Raw genomic sequence first — 20,393 nt, forward strand, 5'->3', positions numbered from 1 at the left:
TACCATGTGTAATGCATGGACGTTTTCATATGAAAAAAAAGCAAGTGTTTTGTCACCTGTCACGACAATTGTCCCCTTATCTTCCATCTTAGACTAATTTTCAATCAATTAAGCTTGTCATTAACCCATATTTATGGTCAGCGGTAGTGGTGGCCGACATGATAGAATTTAATCTAGCCGACGTGATAGAATTTAATTTATTTATTGTTTTTTTATCGGCTAAAATCATACATGTCTTTTGTAAGATTTTAACACACGTCACTTTACCACTAGACTATTCCCTTAGGGACTTTTATTGTTTTATCACTCAAATTTATTAGAAATTCAATTTCTTTCATAGATTTCAATTCATTTAAATTGCAACTTTTTCGAAATGTTTAAATTCTAAATTCAATTCTTTTGCCAAATTTCTTAACTACAATATTATCAGGTTAACAGGCCTATTATTGTAATCTTGAATTATTGGTGAGTTTGACAAGATAAGTCGAACCACACAAAAAGTGTTCATTTCGTGGAATGTAATGGAATTGGATTTTAAAGAATTCTTTTAAAATCTCCAATGTGTTTGGTTGGTATAACTAACAATGGAATCGAAATATAAAATATGTAAAATGACATAACCACTTTTTATCCAGAAAAAAGATGTGAACCGGCAATTTCGATTCAATTCCAACTCTTCTTTTGTTGAAACGAATAACATAAGGAGCGGAATGTACATTCCAGTTCCATTTAGAATTGATTTAATTATGTGAAACGAACACTAAGGCTGTAATACATATTAACTCTTGTATAATTATTTAACCTTATTAAACACTATCTTACAACTAAAAACTCAAAAAGTCCTAATCTGTGATAGTGAATATATTTATGGGGTAAAGTTCTTGTACAAGTAATCTTAACATACTAAACATACAAATTGAAGGAAAACTCAAAAAGACAAGGTGACATTTTTGTAATTATCAATAACTATCAAAGTTACTCTACAAATATAACTAAAAAAACCTAACCACTCCCCCCACCCCCAAAAAAAACCTAAACCCCCCCCCCACCCCCCAAAAACCTAAAAAAACCTAACCCCCCCCCCCACCCCACCCCCCAAAAACCTAAAAAAAAAACCTACCTCCCCCCCCCCCAAACCTAAAAAAACCTAACCCCCCCACCCCCCAAAAACCTAAAAAAACCTAACCCCCCCCCCCCCACCACCACCCCCCAAAAACCTAAAAAAAAACCTAACCCCCCCCCCCCAAACTAAAATGCTAAAAACTAAACCCCCCAAAAAACCTAAAAAAATCTAAAAAAATAAAAAAGAACACACAAATTATTTTATTTTATTTTTTTAACATTTTTTATTAAAAAATCGCTACTTTTAGTAGCAGCCAAAATTTTTTTTTTTTTTTTTGCTAACGAAATGTAGCGATTTTTTAATAAAAAATGTTAAAAAAAAATTTGTGTTTTTTTAGGTATTTTTTGGTTGTAACCTATGAAGCACGGGGACGTGATGGAACCATGAGTACCCGTCCCGGGGACGGCGTGGGGACGGAAACGCACCGGAAACGCCATGGGGACTGTCACACCCCCAAAATCCACACGCGGAGTATCACCGCTTGGGAGCGTGACTGACCAGGATCAAGCCACCAATCATACAGAACATTGTATAAAGTAAAAGTAAATGCAATATAAACCAACCCAATTCCATATGAAAGGTGTTTCCAAAACATAAGTAAGTTGTCATTGTTTAGCGGAAGCGTATTATTGTAAAACTCATAGCAAATAAATGTCAAATATCAAAAGTGTTCAATAAGATGATCAAGATCCAAGCCCCACAACGACCTGCTCCTTCCTTGTGCAAGCTCCAATATGTACCTAAGGTCCTGCAAGGCATGCAGCAGATAATCAACAAACTAGTTGAGCGAGTTCACAGTTTATAGTTTAGTTTGGGTAATAGTGCGTTCGTTCAGTTAAGTTTCATATCGTATCAGTTCCATCGCGGCCTCCCAGGCATGTGTGCGAAGATTAGGTTCGTTAGTTCGCGACCATAGTCTTTACCGACCAGGGTGTGTGCGAAGGCAATTTATCAGTTCGTTCGCGACCATAGTCTTTACCGACCAGGGTGGGTGCGAAGGCAGTTGAGTAGTTCGTAAGCATCAACAGTTTAATCGTTCGTTACAGTATCAAAGTATGCACAAGTAATCATCCAACCCATTCCCACCCTGGGAACCCATGCCTTGGCTGTGTGAACTCACCTTGGTTTGCTCGGTATGCTAGGTTATGCACTCACAAGTGATTAATCACGTCCTATTGTATGCACGTATAACAAATCAGTTCATGTTCACAATGATACGCATGCAATTTAATGTTCACATAACAGTCAGTTTGCATATCGGCACATCACGTATCATTTCGCATTTAATCATTAACTATCATTCGATTCACATTTACCCATCCTTCGATATATTGCTCATCCTTCGGTCTAACAATTAACACAACCATCACAAATATGTTTCGACACATCTATCGATACACAGTTAGCATCTTACGATTCATGGTTATCTTTCGACACATCAGCTATGTTTCGACATAGTTATCCTTCGGCACACAGATTATGTTTCGGTCAACACACTATCTTTCGGTCAAAGCTATCCTTCGGTCAACACTACTATGGTTCGGTCAATGCTATCCTTCGGTCAACACCTATGTTTCGAAGGACAGGTATCTTTCGGTCACAGCTATGTTTCGATTACTAATATCTTTCGATGAACATCAGTTACGGAATGTCAGTTACGTTTTTTTTTCTCAAAGTTTCCAAGTTTTTCCTAACTGATTATCAATTAACACCAATTTCACAAATCAATTAGCATCAACAAGATCAAACAAGCATGATTCCCATGTTTATCAAGAACCCTAATCTGAATAACAAAATCATTCAAACTATCCGATTTACACATAGGTGCCGATTACATAAACATATCCGATTACAATATGATCAATTCGATTAACCTACATCCGATTAACATACATATTCCGGTTAACACGCAAACGACATATTGCAATACCAACATACATATCCGGTTATCATGGCCAATCCACAAGACATCATCATTGAACATCATCAAAACAGATCCGATTAACATACTAACAATATATTGCAAGACAATTTATAAATCATGAAATCAAAGCATCATAAACAACATCACACTAACCGGAAATCTGGATTACGGTATGGAATCCTTCGAACAGAGAGTAGGTTTGCTATATGCCGTCACACACACACAATAGCACTAGGGTTTTGAAAAATAACTGCCGGTTTGCATGTATCACGTATATAAACGTATCACAGAAATGGGCCAAGCCCATCAGAAAGGCTGGGCCGAAAGATGTCGAAGGATAGGGTCCTTGGTCGAAGGATATGTTTCGAGATCCTTCGAACCGAAAGCTGATCCTTCGAATCGAAGGATATCTTTCGTGGTCCTTCGAATCCTTCGAACAGTATGCCATGTTTCGTGATCTAGACTAAGTGTAATAAATAATAATTCCAATATTATCTTTTACAACCACAAGTAGTTACATGTATGCACAATGACAACACGTTTCATTAAAACACAACGCGTACAATTACAAATCCAACAAGTCAACTACTAAACAGTCAAAGTCAACGCGCATTTAATGCGAAAGTGAAAGTCAGAAACTCGAGTTGTCACATTATCCCCAACTTAAAAGAAATTTCGTCCCGAAATTTGGTACGCACTCACTGAGGAAGCTAGGTAAGTTACATCGTTCACTGGTTTTCCTGGGGTGTCACATCATCCCCCCGTTGATTTGGAATTTCGTCCCGAAATTCAGTAGTAGTAGCTTCAGCCTCAGAAGTGGATGCATTGGTTTCGAATAACTGGGGATACTTTTCTTTCATCTGATCTTCGCGTTCCCAGGTATACTCTGGACCACGCTGGGAGTTCCAACGAACTCGAACAAGAGGGATTCTCTTGTGTTTGAGGACCTTAACATCCCGGTCCGTGATTTCAACTGGTTCCTCGACGAACTGCAACCGCTCGTCGATAGTGAGTTCCTTAAAAGGAACTATAAGGGTCTCATCTGATAGGCATTTCTTCAGATTCGACACGTGAAATACATTGTGAACTGCACCGAGTTCAGTTGGTAGTTTTAATCTGTAGGCTACTTTACCAATCTTTTCTAAGATTTCGAATGGTCCGACGTACCGCGGATTCAGTTTGCCTCGTTTACCAAATCGAACCACACCCTTCCAGGGTGAAACTTTCAATAAAACCCGGTCCCCGACCTCAAATTCCAATGGTTTTCTACGCTTGTCCGCGTAGGCTTTCTGACGGTCGCGTGCTGCCGCCATGCGTTGTCGTATCTGTGCTATCTTTTCCGTGGCGTCCACAACAATATCTGGACCCGTAATTTGACTATCCCCCACCTCTGCCCAACAGAGAGGTGACCGGCATTTACGTCCGTACAATGCCTCAAATGGAGCGGCTTGAATGCTGGTATGGTAACTGTTATTGTACGAGAACTCCACCAAAGGGAGGTGCTTTTCCCAGCCGTTGCCGAAATCGATAACACACGCTCGAAGCATGTCTTCTAGAGTTTGAATCGTGCGCTCAGACTGCCCATCCGTCTGAGGGTGATATGCTGTGCTCATGTCTAATCGTGAGCCGAAGGATTTGTGCATCGCTTGCCAAAGCTCTGACGTGAATCGTGCATCGCGATCCGAAATAATAGAGGTGGGCACTCCGTGCCTCGAAACAACTTCTTTCAAGTAAATGTCTGCTAGGGTAGAAAACTTATCCGTTTCTTTGATCGGCAGGAAGTGTGCAGACTTGGTGAGTCGATCAACTATGACCCATATTGTATCGTTTCCACGCTGAGATCTAGGTAGGCCTGTAACAAAATCCATGGAAATTTCTTCCCATTTCCATTGAGGTATCTTGGGCTGTTGAAGTAGGCCTGATGGTTTCTGATATTCAACCTTGACTCTCGCACAGGTTAAGCATTTGCCAACATAGGTGGCGATGTGGGCCTTCATACTAGGCCACCAATAAGTAGTACTGATGTCGTGGTACATTTTATCCGACCCTGGATGTACCGAATAGCGAGACTTGTGAGCTTCATCCATTACGAGTTCGCGTAAACCGCCATAAAGTGGGACCCAAATACGCCCCGTTACATAGTAGGCGCCGTCTTCCTTTTGTTCCATTTGTTGCCTTGAACCGCGCAAGGCTTCAGCCTTGACGTTTTCGGGTTTTAGTGCTTCTATCTGAGCAGCTCGTATCTGTGCAGGAAGACTGGACTGAATGGTAAGCTGTAGCGCTCGCACGCGCTTAGGTAAAGTGTCTTTCCGACTGAGGGCATCAGCCTCAACATTGGCCTTCCCTGGATGATACTTGATGGCACATTCGTAGTCGTTCAGTAGTTCAACCCATCTTCGTTGACGCATATTCAAATCTTTTTGCTTAAGGATATGCTCGAGACTCCTGTGATCGGTGTAAATCGTGCACCTGGTACCGTACAGGTAGTGTCGCCATATCTTAAGCGCGAAAACAACAGCTCCCAGCTCTAAATCGTGCGTCGTGTAGTTCCGTTCATGAACCTTGAGTTGCCGAGAAGCGTAGGCTATCACTTTATCACGTTGCATCAATACACAACCAAGCCCCTGTATCGATGCGTCACAATAGACCACGAAGTCATCCGTGCCCTCTGGCAATGAAAGAATAGGTGCGCTGCAAAGCCTATCCTTTAAGTACTGGAAAGCGGTCTCTTGCGTATTACCCCATCTGTAAACGACACCTTTCTGTGTAAGCATAGTGAGTGGTTGCGCGATCTTGGAGAAGTCTTTAATAAATCGCCTGTAGTAACCCGCCAAACCCAAGAATTGGCGTATTTCTGTTGGTGTACGTGGTGCTGGCCAGTTTCTGATCGAATCAACCTTGGATGGATCGACATGAATCCCATCCTTGTTCACCACATGGCCTAAGAAGTGGACTTCACGAAGCCAGAAGTCGCATTTTGAAAACTTTGCATACAGTTGCTCCTTTCGAAGAAGTTCCAAGATAAGGCGTAAGTGCTGCTCGTGCTCCTCCTGACTCTTGGAGTAAATCAAAATGTCGTCGATGAAAACGATAACAAACTTGTCGAGATAGGGTTTGCACACCCTGTTCATAAGATCCATGAAGACTGCAGGTGCGTTTGTAAGCCCGAATGGCATGACAAGAAACTCGTAATGACCGTAGCGAGTTCTGAAAGCGGTTTTGGAGACGTCCTCATCCCGGACTCTCAGCTGATGATACCCTGACCTTAAATCAATCTTGGAATAGTAACACGACCCTTGCAACTGGTCGAATAAGTCGTCGATGCGCGGAAGAGGATAACGGTTCTTCACTGTCACCTTGTTGAGTTCACGGTAGTCTATACACATTCTGAACGTACCGTCTTTCTTCTTCACAAATAACACTGGAGCTCCCCAAGGCGAAGAGCTTGGACGAATAAAGCCCTTTTCCAAGAGCTCTTGCAGCTGCTTCGACAGTTCTTCCAGTTCGGTTGGAGCTAAACGATACGGTGCGCGGGCTATTGGTGCTGCTCCAGGAGCTAACTCAATCTGAAACTCGACTTGACGATGAGGAGGTAAACCAGGTAAATCTTCAGGAAACACTTGAGGAAAATCACGCACAACTGGTATATCCTCCAGCTTCTTTTCCTTTGTTGATGCGTCAGTGACAAGTGCCAAAATGGCAGTATGTCCCTTTCGTAAACATTTCTGCGCCTTTAAGTAAGAGATGATGCCAACCACAGCACCACTCTTGTCACCTTGTACTTCGAGAGGTTCCTGACTGGAGCGAGGAATACGAATAACTTTTTCCTTGCATAAGATCTCTGCGTGATGTTGAGATAACCAATCCATGCCGATGACGACGTCGAAGCTACCCAAGACTATGGGTATAAGATCAATCGTGAAAGTCTGACCCGCTAGAACAATGCTACAACCCTTGACTACATGAGCGGCTTCTACACTTTTACCATTTGCTAGTTCTACGACGTGTTTAGTGTCTAGGGGTGTTGGTGTACGTTTTAATAATTTACCCATTTTCAGTGACATATAACTTGTATCAGCACCCGAATCAAATAAAACAGTAACATAAATATCGTCGAGAAGAAACTTACCCATAACCACATTGGGATCATTCACTGCATCTCCTCGACCCAACACAAAAGCACGACCTCGAGCTTCATTGCCGTTGTTGTTGTTACCATTACCCTGATTGTTGTTATTCCCGTTGCCCTGGTTGTTGTTGTTATTGCGATTCTGGTTCAACTGAGGGCAATCGCGTTTGTAGTGACCTTCAGCCCCACACTGGAAACACCCCCGGTTTCCACGCTGTGGCTGCTGCTGCTGATTCTGTGGAGCTGGCGGTGGAAGTTGCTGGTTCTGATTCACTGGTCGCGCGCTTCTACAATCTTTGGCCTCATGGCCCATCTTGTGGCATCTTTGACATTGACTCCTGCGACATCTTCCACTGTGGTGTTTGTTGCACCTGTTACACCACGGGTGATTTCCCTTATAACCACTATGTCCCTGACTGCCCGATGACTGCTGACTCGGACTCTGGTAATCGTTGGTGCGACGTTGCTGAGTTTGGGACTGAACAGACGCTGATCCCCTGCTGGAATCCCCGTCCCACTTTCTTTTATTCTCGCTGGGTGTGGCAGAAGTAGCAGCTGTTGGAGTGACTGAAGTAACAGCTGTAGCAGTAGCGCCGACACGCTTTGGCAGTTTATTCTGATCCACTGCCTGATCAGTGATGCGATGAGCGAGACGCTGGATCTCCTGAATGTTGTTGAGGTTAGCCGAGGTAACGTGGCTCTGAATCTCTGGTACAAGCCCCTTGAGATACAACTCAATGCGCTTGTATGGTGGGTCTACCATGGTTGGACATAGCACAGCCAACTCGTTCGACCTCTTGGTGTAAGCTTCAATCTCTGAACCCACCATCTTCAAGTTGTACAACTCATCCTCCAACTTGTGAATGTCTTCTCTAGTGCAGTATTCTCTCTTGATCAGTTCTTTGAATTCATTCCAGGGTGTGGCGTTAGCAGCTGCCAACCCTAAGATCTGCACTTGTGCGTTCCACCAAGTGAGCGCAATCCCTTCAAGTGTGCCAGTGGCGAACTTCACCCTGCGAGCCTCAGGGCATTCACACATTTCGAAAACCGACTCGATCTTTTCAAACCAGTGGAGGAGTCCGACTGCCCCTTCCGTGCCACTGAACGAGCTAGGACGACAGTCCATGAAAGTCTTGAAGGTACACGCAGGTTGTTGCTGAGCGGGTTGACCTATTGTGTACGAATAGGGCAAAGTTAAGTACGAGAATTAATGTAGGATCTAAAGATCCTAGTGTTTATACTGCAGGGTACACTACCTGCTTGGGCGGCTGCAACTGCCGCAGCAACGAGAGCCTCTAGCTGGGCTTGAGTCATGGTAATTCGTGCGGCCATTGATCTTCACATCAAAGGCAACATAAGTGAGAAAGGTTCGCGAGTAGTGCGATGACAGAAGAGTGTAAGCACATAAGTATTCTCATGCAATGTCAAGTTGTGAGCAAGTAATGTAAGCATACTACGAGCAAAGTTCTATGCAAATTCTAGCATGTAGGCAATAAACATAAACCTTATTACCTAGGGAGTTGAGTCTTGCACGTGGAGCGAAGCGTCGTTGTGGATCGTTGAGAGCACTGTTCTGGTTATAGTCTGGTTTTAATAAAAACGTTTTCCCATATTAAAACCAAGTTCTCTATAACCAATGGCTCTGATACCAATCTGTCACACCCCCAAAATCCACACGCGGAGTATCACCGCTTGGGAGCGTGACTGACCAGGATCAAGCCACCAATCATACAGAACATTGTATAAAGTAAAAGTAAATGCAATATAAACCAACCCAATTCCATATGAAAGGTGTTTCCAAAACATAAGTAAGTTGTCATTGTTTAGCGGAAGCGTATTATTGTAAAACTCATAGCAAATAAATGTCAAATATCAAAAGTGTTCAATAAGATGATCAAGATCCAAGCCCCACAACGACCTGCTCCTTCCTTGTGCAAGCTCCAATATGTACCTAAGGTCCTGCAAGGCATGCAGCAGATAATCAACAAACTAGTTGAGCGAGTTCACAGTTTATAGTTTAGTTTGGGTAATAGTGCGTTCGTTCAGTTAAGTTTCATATCGTATCAGTTCCATCGCGGCCTCCCAGGCATGTGTGCGAAGATTAGGTTCGTTAGTTCGCGACCATAGTCTTTACCGACCAGGGTGTGTGCGAAGGCAATTTATCAGTTCGTTCGCGACCATAGTCTTTACCGACCAGGGTGGGTGCGAAGGCAGTTGAGTAGTTCGTAAGCATCAACAGTTTAATCGTTCGTTACAGTATCAAAGTATGCACAAGTAATCATCCAACCCATTCCCACCCTGGGAACCCATGCCTTGGCTGTGTGAACTCACCTTGGTTTGCTCGGTATGCTAGGTTATGCACTCACAAGTGATTAATCACGTCCTATTGTATGCACGTATAACAAATCAGTTCATGTTCACAATGATACGCATGCAATTTAATGTTCACATAACAGTCAGTTTGCATATCGGCACATCACGTATCATTTCGCATTTAATCATTAACTATCATTCGATTCACATTTACCCATCCTTCGATATATTGCTCATCCTTCGGTCTAACAATTAACACAACCATCACAAATATGTTTCGACACATCTATCGATACACAGTTAGCATCTTACGATTCATGGTTATCTTTCGACACATCAGCTATGTTTCGACATAGTTATCCTTCGGCACACAGATTATGTTTCGGTCAACACACTATCTTTCGGTCAAAGCTATCCTTCGGTCAACACTACTATGGTTCGGTCAATGCTATCCTTCGGTCAACACCTATGTTTCGAAGGACAGGTATCTTTCGGTCACAGCTATGTTTCGATTACTAATATCTTTCGATGAACATCAGTTACGGAATGTCAGTTACGTTTTTTTTTCTCAAAGTTTCCAAGTTTTTCCTAACTGATTATCAATTAACACCAATTTCACAAATCAATTAGCATCAACAAGATCAAACAAGCATGATTCCCATGTTTATCAAGAACCCTAATCTGAATAACAAAATCATTCAAACTATCCGATTTACACATAGGTGCCGATTACATAAACATATCCGATTACAATATGATCAATTCGATTAACCTACATCCGATTAACATACATATTCCGGTTAACACGCAAACGACATATTGCAATACCAACATACATATCCGGTTATCATGGCCAATCCACAAGACATCATCATTGAACATCATCAAAACAGATCCGATTAACATACTAACAATATATTGCAAGACAATTTATAAATCATGAAATCAAAGCATCATAAACAACATCACACTAACCGGAAATCTGGATTACGGTATGGAATCCTTCGAACAGAGAGTAGGTTTGCTATATGCCGTCACACACACACAATAGCACTAGGGTTTTGAAAAATAACTGCCGGTTTGCATGTATCACGTATATAAACGTATCACAGAAATGGGCCAAGCCCATCAGAAAGGCTGGGCCGAAAGATGTCGAAGGATAGGGTCCTTGGTCGAAGGATATGTTTCGAGATCCTTCGAACCGAAAGCTGATCCTTCGAATCGAAGGATATCTTTCGTGGTCCTTCGAATCCTTCGAACAGTATGCCATGTTTCGTGATCTAGACTAAGTGTAATAAATAATAATTCCAATATTATCTTTTACAACCACAAGTAGTTACATGTATGCACAATGACAACACGTTTCATTAAAACACAACGCGTACAATTACAAATCCAACAAGTCAACTACTAAACAGTCAAAGTCAACGCGCATTTAATGCGAAAGTGAAAGTCAGAAACTCGAGTTGTCACAGGGACGTCCCCCGGACGTTTCCGGGAATAAGGGGACGGCCGTTCCATGTTTTGGGGACGTTTCCTTATTAAAATTAGGGTTTTAATTATAAGTAAAACAGTGAAGAAAGAGATCGGCCGATGATAGAAACAATGAAGAAAGAGATCTTATCTTCAGGTGTGTGTGGCGGCGATGGAAGTTTCAGCCTTTCAGGGTTTTGAGGAAGACGTGGGTGTGGGTGATATTTAAACGAATAAAAGACAACTTTCACATTAAACCCTTTAGTTTAAATAAAATTATAAATATAACCTTTTAGTTCAATTTTAATTTTAAACTTCCCTAAAGTTAACATTTTATATCAAGTGTTAATATAACTAATTAAATTGGGTACACAAGTGGTGAGTTTTATTATTGGATAGTCAATTGTGTTTAACAATGTGTTTTTTTCTAATTTTTGGTTCACAAGTTTTTTTTTTCAATTGTTTAAAAAATCGGATCTATGTTAGAGTTTTATCAATAAAAACTTCAATATCTATGTGTTTAACTTTGATTGAAAGACGTAGACAAGTTCATTATGTATGAATAGTTTTATAATATAATTTTATTTACCGTACTTTTGCCGTACCCGTATCTTGAATTTTTGAGTTTTGCCGTTTCCCGTACCCGTATCGTCCCCGTACCCCAGTCCCGTACCCGTTCCCGTGCTACATAGGTTGTAACTTTGATAGTTGGTGGTAATTACAAAAATGCCACCTTGTCTTTTTGGGTTTTCCTTCAATTTGTATGTTTAGTATGTTAAGATTATTTGTATTTGATCTTTTTCCTATATTTATGTTGCTAAAAGAACCGGTCAATGCGAACAAAAACGTGATGACCAAAAATAAGTCTAAAGCATGCAAACCACTACTTTAGAATAGCGGTGCAGGCACAATCCGGTTGACCAGGTTTATAATTATAAAACAATTTAAGAGCGGCTGGTTTTATGCACCATTTTGTCTCAAGCCTCACTTATTTGACTCAGTTGCTACAATTATGTTTCTTTTAAGACCCCAAAACAAATAAATATAACATTAAATTAATTTGGTCAACTCAAAACATAACACTATGTTGTGGGTCCCATCATTCCATCAAAATTAAAATACAAAACTAATCAACTCAATTAAGATTGTGATAGGATCAACAATGAAGATGTACTACTGAGTCTAAATAATTAATGTTTTTGTGTCCAATTGATGTTGGTTCCTCAAGAATTAGGTTTAACTAATGTTTGTTGTTATATATGTTCATGACATGAAATGAGGCAACCGGATGATCATCACACTCATGTCGTCATAAGAGCCTCTTGTTGCTGATAAGCCAACGAGCTTCTTACACGCGGAAGTTAGGTCAGGTTTCATGGTTCCTATGCAAAAGGGGCGAACAATGTCGATTGCTTCTTGGTTGGTTACCTGAAAAGACACGTGAACGTAAAGGCGGATTAGCAATTAAGTTTTTCAACAAGATGAGCTGGAAAAGTCGCATTCAATATGTAACGGGTCAAACAGATAAAATTTAAAGAAAAAGGAAGTCGTCAAATAGGTCTGAAAATTTAAATCGGTCAAGGGTGACGAAAACGTTTCTTTTTATGCATGAAAGTTAAAAACGTCTTTTGATACTACCGAACCGTTTTGACTGTATTAAAATTATGTGTTTTGACCCTTTACAACATTACTGAGCCCGTCCGACCAGTCAATTATTCTACTATACTAAAAGTCGTTACTAAAGCTATTACCGTATCCCAAATTCCATCGGAAGCAAGGATTAAAAACTCGCATTCAGGTCTAATGTTGATTACTCTTGTTTCCGGTTCTGAAATCACCCATTTCTTGAGATGATTGTCTCCTATCGCTCTTGATACCGCTAGTGAACCTTGTATTCTCCAAACACCATTGCGACAATCAACATATCCACCCTATAAATTACAACATTTCAATACATAAGATTTCCTTCAATTATACCATTTTTTTCATTCTATGGTATCATAACATATATGATAATCACATTTGTCAAGATTTATCAAATCATACAAAGAAAATTCATTCATTAAAGAACAAATGCTTCAAAATGAAATTCTTACCATTTTTTCGATTCTATCTTTTTCGTCTTCCCTTGAAGGTTTGTGATCAACAGTGAGAGCTTCAGCCACACCACCTCGGCTCATAACCGCACGACAGTCACCAGCATTAGAGACTATAAGGTTGCCCTTACGAATCAACGCAGTCACACAACAAGTACCACCATTGACATCTTCTTCTAGAAACTCCGAATCCGTAGCGATATATCCCTCCCTAACTGCTTCTGCAATCTCATCTTCACATTTTTTTGCCACTTTCGACATTATGTTTCTGTTCAAATTCTTTGCTGAAAAATCCGCCGCCTTTGTTCCTCCATGGCCATCAAAAACTCCAAAGAAAGCCTATATAATCATAAATTATCAATGTAATTGATCAAACTAATATAGCTATTTTAGAGAAAAATTATCAAATTAGACAAGTTCACCAGGCAAATTATCAAAATGGACAACGACTTTGGCTAGGCCCCAAATTTGTCAGCTTAGCTTAGCAAGCTTTTGAAAGTCAATGTCTATTTTGTTTAAAATCAACCGAAAGAAAACGATTTCAAATCAATACCTGTTTACAATCGCCTTGAAGATCAACAACAACCGAGTAGCGATCCTCCATAGCGCCTCGTTTTCCTCTTTTACAATACACAGAATACTCCTCACCTTCATCATGAATCTCCGCCACATCATCAACCGGCTTAACCACCTCATCCACAAACCTCAACGGCGCAAACGGAATCTGAATCCTCGCAGGCCTCTTCCGCTTTGAAAGAACCGTTGGTGACGAATTATTCGAATTATCACAACTAACAACCGATCCTTCATTATATCCATTTGTATGAAGAGCTGATCCATTTGTATGAAGAGTTGACGACGGAGATGACGGTACCGGAGATGTATGACGGAGAGAGAGCGGTGACGATGGAGAGATCATCGGTTGACGAAACATCTGTGACGATAAGAACACCTGAGAGTTTGTTACTACAACCGCACCACCGGGCATATTAGAATATATATTGCTAAGATTATTATTATTTCCTATTTTGATTTCCAGGTGAGAATCAGGAGATTGGATAATGTTTGATTCAGGTTGATTTGAGTTTTGGTGTTTGGTTTTTTCATATATAGTTATAGATATATATATATATAGAAGTAGAGGACGGAGTCATGGAAAATGGAGTTTTTAGACGGTAACGGTTTGGATGCAAATGAAAAAAAAATTGTTATTTTTTCACCCACGCGCGGTTTAGATAGGGCGTGAGAGTCAGTCGCGTTGACCGTGGTTGATATTAATTGCATGCATTCTTTTTCTTTGGCCAGCCAAGAAGGAAATTGCGAGCATTGAATTAGGTTAATCGTAAAAGGTATGTTTGACATAAATGTGTTTGATGAAAATACTATTTTAGGGAAGGGTGGATGAGATATGCGTATTATCCGAGTATGGAAAGTGTTATGGAAATTAATGAAAAAAAAATCATATGTATATCCTAGTTGGCATTTTGAAATTCAATTTAGAATTTATTATACTATAAGGTCTTTATTTAGCAAGATAAGCAACTTGAAATGATGAAATTTAAGTTAAATACTTAATAGGTAAGGTTTCAGGAAGTTTGACCAAAATGGTCAAATCTATATTTTTTTTTTTTTTTTGAAGGGCAGTCAAATCTATATATATAATAAATAAATTAGATGTGGGACACGTGTCCCTACATCGTGCAACTAAATGGATGTTTTGGGCGGGAAAATTGTGGATATTTTTATTTTTATATGGATACCGCATCTTGCTCCATTTGATGATGTTAAAACCCGAGGTATAAATGCCGCCCATAATTAGGGTTTCTTCCCTGCTACTCTTCCATTTCTCTCTGCCGCTCCTTCATCTGTGAGTGAATCTGATCGTCATCTTCATCATAAAGGTTGGATTTCGTAAATTAATCAACTATCATCCTTGATTTCCTTAGGTTTTCTGACTATTATTTTCTTTGTTTTGTATATCTCATACTTTTTTATGGATTATCATCCGTGTTGTTATCGATTCCATCTAAATAGGTACGTTATTCATTTGTTTTTCTGATTTGACTTTTCTTTCAATAGGAGTTCAATTGTTTTTTACGGTTCATCAATTTGTTTTTCTTTTTTTAGGGATTCGTTGATTGTTGAAATCGATAAAGATTCACTCTGTTATTGGTTCGATCTAAACAGGTATGCTATACGGTTCCTTTGTTAGTGTTATTTCTTTCAATCGGCGTCTCAATCTCCTGTTAGGGTTGTATTTATTTCTTTTACTTTGGTTTTAGGGTTTCACTTATTGACATGATGATCTTGATTTGCATATTTGTTATTATTTGTTTTACCTATTATTTTTCTCGATGATGTAGGTGGAAGAAAATGATGAAATCAATGGTCGTTTCAAGATGGGGTTGTTTTCAAGATTTAAGGTGACCCTATGGTTTATTCTTGCTTTTATTTATTGTTTCTGCATAAAAAGATTACACCTTTATTTGGGGATTTGATCTTTATTCTTGATATTTTCTTAAAAACCTTTGTTTGTTTAAAATCATGAATTAACATTACTGGTGATCTGCTTCTGCAATATAGATAGGGTCCTAGATCATGTTTAGGTATATAAAGTTTCTATCTTTTTTGTTAATTAATTGGAATTGTTGATGAAGCTAGACATATTTAGTGTCATCTAATATGTGGGGTTGCTAAAAACCCTAAAGATTAGGGCATTTGATCAACTTATCTGTTATATTTATTACCCCCTTTAGGATTCATACAGTTGACCTTATGTATCAAAGAAGTTACTTTCAATTTTAATATTGATGTGTGGGTGTTTAATATCTGAGGAGATATATGTGAGTTCATTAAGAAGTTTTATAATTGGTGGAGAAAATGTAATCAAATAGACAATAATTTAAGATATGGCAAATACAAATTTGACTTTCAAAGTCAAAGGGTGGAAACTAATATCAAAACAAATATAAATGTCTACTTTTTTTAAAAAATTGTGTAACATAAATCTTAGGCTATTTGGAATAAATTGCTAGATCTGGACTTGAGTATAGGTAATTGAGAATTTGTAATTTTTTTTCGTGTTTTATAACTGAAGGAATATGGAAATGTCGAATCTTCTCATGGGATACTCAGGGTAGAAAGGGTGTTTGCTAGAGTGCCACAGCAAGTACAAATCCCGGGAACAAAAAGGATGACAAAAAGGGTGACAAAAAGGATGGGTCAGGCTGGTGCAAAACAAGTAGTTAAAAAGGTTAACTTTTTTTATAGTCGGTGTATATAATGCTTAATATGATGACAAAAGTATATTATTTCAATAATAATCTGTTTTTTTTTACAAAAGAGGTTATTTTCAGACTCACTACTATCTACTATCTGATAGGTAATGAACTGCATTTTTTTTATATCCAGTGTTGTTGGAACTCATTCCCATACAGCCATGTTAGATAGATTAGGAGTAGCGAGTTGCGGAGTAGGAGGATTTGAAGCAGAGCCAACAATGCGTGGACAGGTATAATTGTATAATTCATTAAAAATTATCAAACTTATATGGACTTTGTTTTTGAATGGGGAAATTAGCTTTCGTTTTAGATTATGTGCTTTCGTGCGTAGAACTTGCTTCTAATATATGTCTACGTTGCCTACTTATAGGGCTGAGCTTCCCCTTTTCGGTTGCAAGAAAATATTCTACGGAAAGGGTATTAGGCTTATTCGATCTGACTAGCAGGTAAAACATTCTTGCTTTATGCATTTGTGGTTTATAGTTTTCTTACATTTTCGTCGTTGTTTCTAATTGATTTTGACTGCAAGCCTTTAATTATTAATTGTCTGGGGTAGGAAATGGATTAAAAACTAACAGTTTCTATTAGGAAATATGGTTCTGGGAGTTTTTTTTTTTATTTTAGATAGCAGTTGTTTGATTACATTATTGACTTTTAATTCCTGAGGAAACAAGCATATAGGAGAGGTTGGCTGGAGCCGGAATGCGAACAACATCAACAATCGAATGAGGTTGTCTTTGATTTTATGAACAAAAGTTCAAATGTTATGATTGTTGTCTGATCATAACCCTGTATGAGTTTCTACCATTGCTAATCACGCTTCCTACTCTTGACAAGGTTCAATCAAATATATAATGTGTTGATTATAGTTTGATTACAATGTCGTTTATAAGTAGACCCCGTTATACTCATGACAAAGTTCAATAAAATATATAATTTGTTGATTATAGTTTGATTACATTGTTGTTTATAAGTAGATCCCATTAAAATGTTAACTAAAATTTGTAGCAATGAAATTTATCCTCATCTGCATGTGTATTACCTGCATCCGTATGGTCCTGGTGAAATAAGGCTCAAGTATTCAGCTAAACATGTAGAAGCAGATGCAGCTTATAACTCAAAAAAGATGGAACTTAAGACCAATATCAATAGAGTAATCTTGAACAGACTATTGGCCAAAGCTTTCAGATGTAGGGGTCAAGGTATTATATGGAAAAATGATATGCAAATAAAAAAATTGTATATTGTTTTCGCTTCGTCAGTTTTAATGGAATATTGTTTTCATTCTTTTCAGACTCTCGGACTGAAATAATGCAGCAACTGCATAGGTTATTGGTTTCACCTTCTGTGAGGATTTTCCATGGTCAGTCTTTAGGAATCCAGCAGCCACTACAACCACCATTGTCACGGCCGCCTCTTCAGATAGTTCACCAACCAGCAGCTCTGTTCTCAACCACACCGAGCAGGCTACAACCACTACCTGCTCTCCTGCATTAGCTACTCTACTGATGTCACTCTTCTGATCAACCGATTGAGGCTCCTCTGTATTTTCGCATTACGCAACCCACAGGGCACCACTACTGTTCTATGCCACGAACAAAGGTAACTTTCGATCGTTTATAGAAAATCTGGCAACTGAAACTTGAAATTTGTTTTTTTTAGGGGGGGGGGGACTCCGGCACCTAGGAATACAATTGGGAATTGAATAGTGTTTCATTGAATGACTTCATCCACAAATTGGGGTTCGGTCCGATACTCCGGCCCTACGATTGTTCATTTTTCAACCTGAACCATTCGAAACCTTTCATTGGTTTGGATTCACGGATAGTTTCTAAAAAAAAAAATTCAGCCAATCGATTTAGGAGCTTTCTAACCGTATCGAATGGTTTGGTTTGGTTTGGTTTGGTTTGGTTTGGGGGTATATACTTGAGTTGAAATCGGTCGAGAAATAACCGAACGAGAGCGTATAATTTTAGGCCAGGTGAATTATACACACGATTGAATTTTGCTTAAAAATACCGATCCGTTTGCTGTTTATTTCATTTATTCTATTTATTTGGAGTAAATTATGTATTACTATATCCCCAATTCTTTTTGATTCACTGAATTAGTCATTTTGTTCAAGATTTTAAAGCAGGTTGTTTAATTTATGTCAACAATACATAGAATGTGTTTGTAAATCTCTATTTTATAATATTATGTACAGTGAAGTGATTCACTGCTTTGTCAAGTCTTATAGAATATATTTTTAAATTAAATTCAGAATATACTTCAAAAGATATTTTATAGAGATGGTTTTAGGCGAGTTGGATAATAAATCAAATAGATGAACCACTTCTTTAAGAGGTTTTTGCAAGTACTGGTCCTGTTGAAGGCTGCAAACTCATAAGAAAAGAGAAGGCATCCATATGTTTAAAACCAGATTGAAAAGTGAAAAGCTTTGATCATCTTTGCGCATTATCTATTTCAAAGATGGCACCGTGCCATATGTTGAGTTATTACACATTTATATATCATTTTGTTTATCATCTGTGCAGTCGTCTTATGGATTCATTCACTACTTTGATCGTAGATCCGCTGCACTTGCTATATTATCTCTAAATGGGAGGCATTTGTAAGTGTTTTTACAATTTTACCAGAACTATTTGCTCCTCTCCTATCTTATGTCACACTTCTTATCAACGTTTTTACAGGTTTGGTTAACCTATTAAAGTCAACTGGGCAATTGCCAGTGGGCAAAGGGAGGACACATCAGGTAGGTTTTATTAGGGGTGTCAATCGTGCCAGGTTGATGGGTTGGCGGGTTGAAATGTGCAACCCGAACCTGACCCTGACCCATATTATTATTCGTGTCAAAGATTTTGACCCTAACCTGCACACGTATAAATTCTTATCAACACGAACACGACCCGTTTAACCTGTAATGAGTCATACATGTTGATTTATAAGCGGGTCATCGATAACATTTCAAATGGTGAATGTGAGTGTTATAAGTAAATAATAGTGTGCCAAAACTAACGTTATTATGACTAACCATATAAAATAGAAACGGATAAAACAAAAACAAAAACATAAAAGTTTTTTTTCTTTTTATTTTCTAAATAGTTAAACGGGTTAACAGGTCAACCCGTTTTTATACGACTCAACCCGAAACCGACCTGTTTTTAATAGGGGTCAACCCGAACCCGATGCGTCTTTTAAACGGGTCGTGTTAGTCAACCCAAACCTTTTTTTTCGTGTTGGGTTCGGTTCGGGTTTCGGGTCATGTCAAGAATTGCCCTCCTTAGGTTTTATGTGGTGCTTATAGTTTGTTTGGTTACTTTGTGTAACTATCATGGCATATATACTTTTGATTATGCCACACTTGGTTTAAAAAGGTGCGCCTCGGGCGCGCGCTAGGTGATTAGAGAAACACCCTAGGGTCTGAAGGTGGCGCGTCATGGACAATTGGATCAAAACTGGTACGAAGTGAGGGTGATGAAGCAAAGAAAATTTGCCCCGAGTTTCAATTGGTACGTGATAAAGCTGAGTTGAGCATAATGAAGTTGGACATGATATGCATTGGAGTGGCTCGAACCATATGACACCTTTGGTACTGGTACAAATTTTGTAGCATAGGGTACTACTTCAGTAGCAAATAAGATACAGGAGCAAATAAGTTTCAATTTCGATTACTCAATGTTCATGTATTGTTTTTATGTAATTATACCAGCTATTTCAATAGCCACATGTTCTTTATTTTAAAATCAAAGATTATATCCTCAAACACTAAACCAATAATCTTTTCTCATATTTTATATAGAATTATCAGTGAATGTTCTCACAATTTAAAAAAAACATTTAAATAGTGTCAAGTTTTCTGTACATTCCCACCTGTCGCAATACGCGGGTCACGTTACTAACGACGTTCAATATGTTGTTAGTGTACATTTTATTATCGAAAACTAAATTCTCCTAACCCGGGATGTTCCCGGGTGATAGCCTAGTTTCATTGATATATATGATTAAAAATTAAAAATGCTATCTATTATTATGTAAGTCAATATATTTGTTG

The 20,393-nt window shown here is 38.9% G+C and overlaps 1 protein-coding gene and 1 long non-coding RNA gene across 10 annotated transcripts; one reads left to right on the top strand and one right to left on the bottom strand.

Moving 5' to 3' along the window:
• Positions 1–12,084: 12,084 nt before the first annotated feature.
• LOC110904887 (probable protein phosphatase 2C 25) lies at positions 12,085–14,254 on the bottom strand. Its single transcript, XM_022150758.2, has 4 exons — positions 13,612–14,254; positions 13,059–13,397; positions 12,714–12,893; positions 12,085–12,390 (listed from the first exon to the last, which is right to left on the bottom strand). The coding sequence occupies exons 1-4, from the start codon at positions 14,044–14,046 to the stop codon at positions 12,226–12,228; spliced, it is 1,119 nt and encodes a 372-aa protein (XP_022006450.1). The 5' UTR covers positions 14,047–14,254; the 3' UTR covers positions 12,085–12,225.
• A 586-nt stretch (positions 14,255–14,840) lies between these two features.
• On the top strand, positions 14,841–20,112 carry LOC110904888. Of its 9 annotated transcripts, none has more exons than XR_002572821.2 (10): positions 14,841–14,959; positions 15,186–15,245; positions 15,422–15,481; positions 16,156–16,311; positions 16,470–16,569; positions 16,710–17,541; positions 17,634–17,941; positions 18,877–18,953; positions 19,033–19,094; positions 19,717–20,112. It is a non-coding gene; the product is annotated as an uncharacterized LOC110904888 (long non-coding RNA). The 9 variants fall into 9 exon arrangements; XR_002572825.2 differs by having other exon boundaries at positions 16,710–17,069; positions 17,411–17,541; positions 19,033–20,112; XR_002572823.2 differs by having other exon boundaries at positions 16,710–16,785; positions 17,006–17,541; positions 19,033–20,112.
• The last annotated feature ends 281 nt before the right edge of the window (positions 20,113–20,393 follow it).

Source organism: Helianthus annuus, chromosome 14 (assembly GCF_002127325.2).
Source record: "Helianthus annuus cultivar XRQ/B chromosome 14, HanXRQr2.0-SUNRISE, whole genome shotgun sequence".
In the NCBI taxonomy this organism is placed as follows: Eukaryota; Viridiplantae; Streptophyta; class Magnoliopsida; order Asterales; family Asteraceae; genus Helianthus; species Helianthus annuus.

Excerpts from the sequence above, each read along its gene's own strand:
- LOC110904887 (XM_022150758.2), bottom strand. The coding sequence starts at position 14,046 with ATGCCCGGTGGTGCGGTTGTAGTAACAAACTCTCAGGTGTTCTTATCG. Across the intron at positions 13,398-13,611 it reads TTCAAGGCGATTGTAAACAG|GCTTTCTTTGGAGTTTTTGA; the intron begins GTATTGATTTGA and ends ATGATTATATAG. Across the intron at positions 12,391-12,713 it reads CCGATGGAATTTGGGATACG|GTAACCAACCAAGAAGCAAT; the intron begins GTAATAGCTTTA and ends GTGTCTTTTCAG.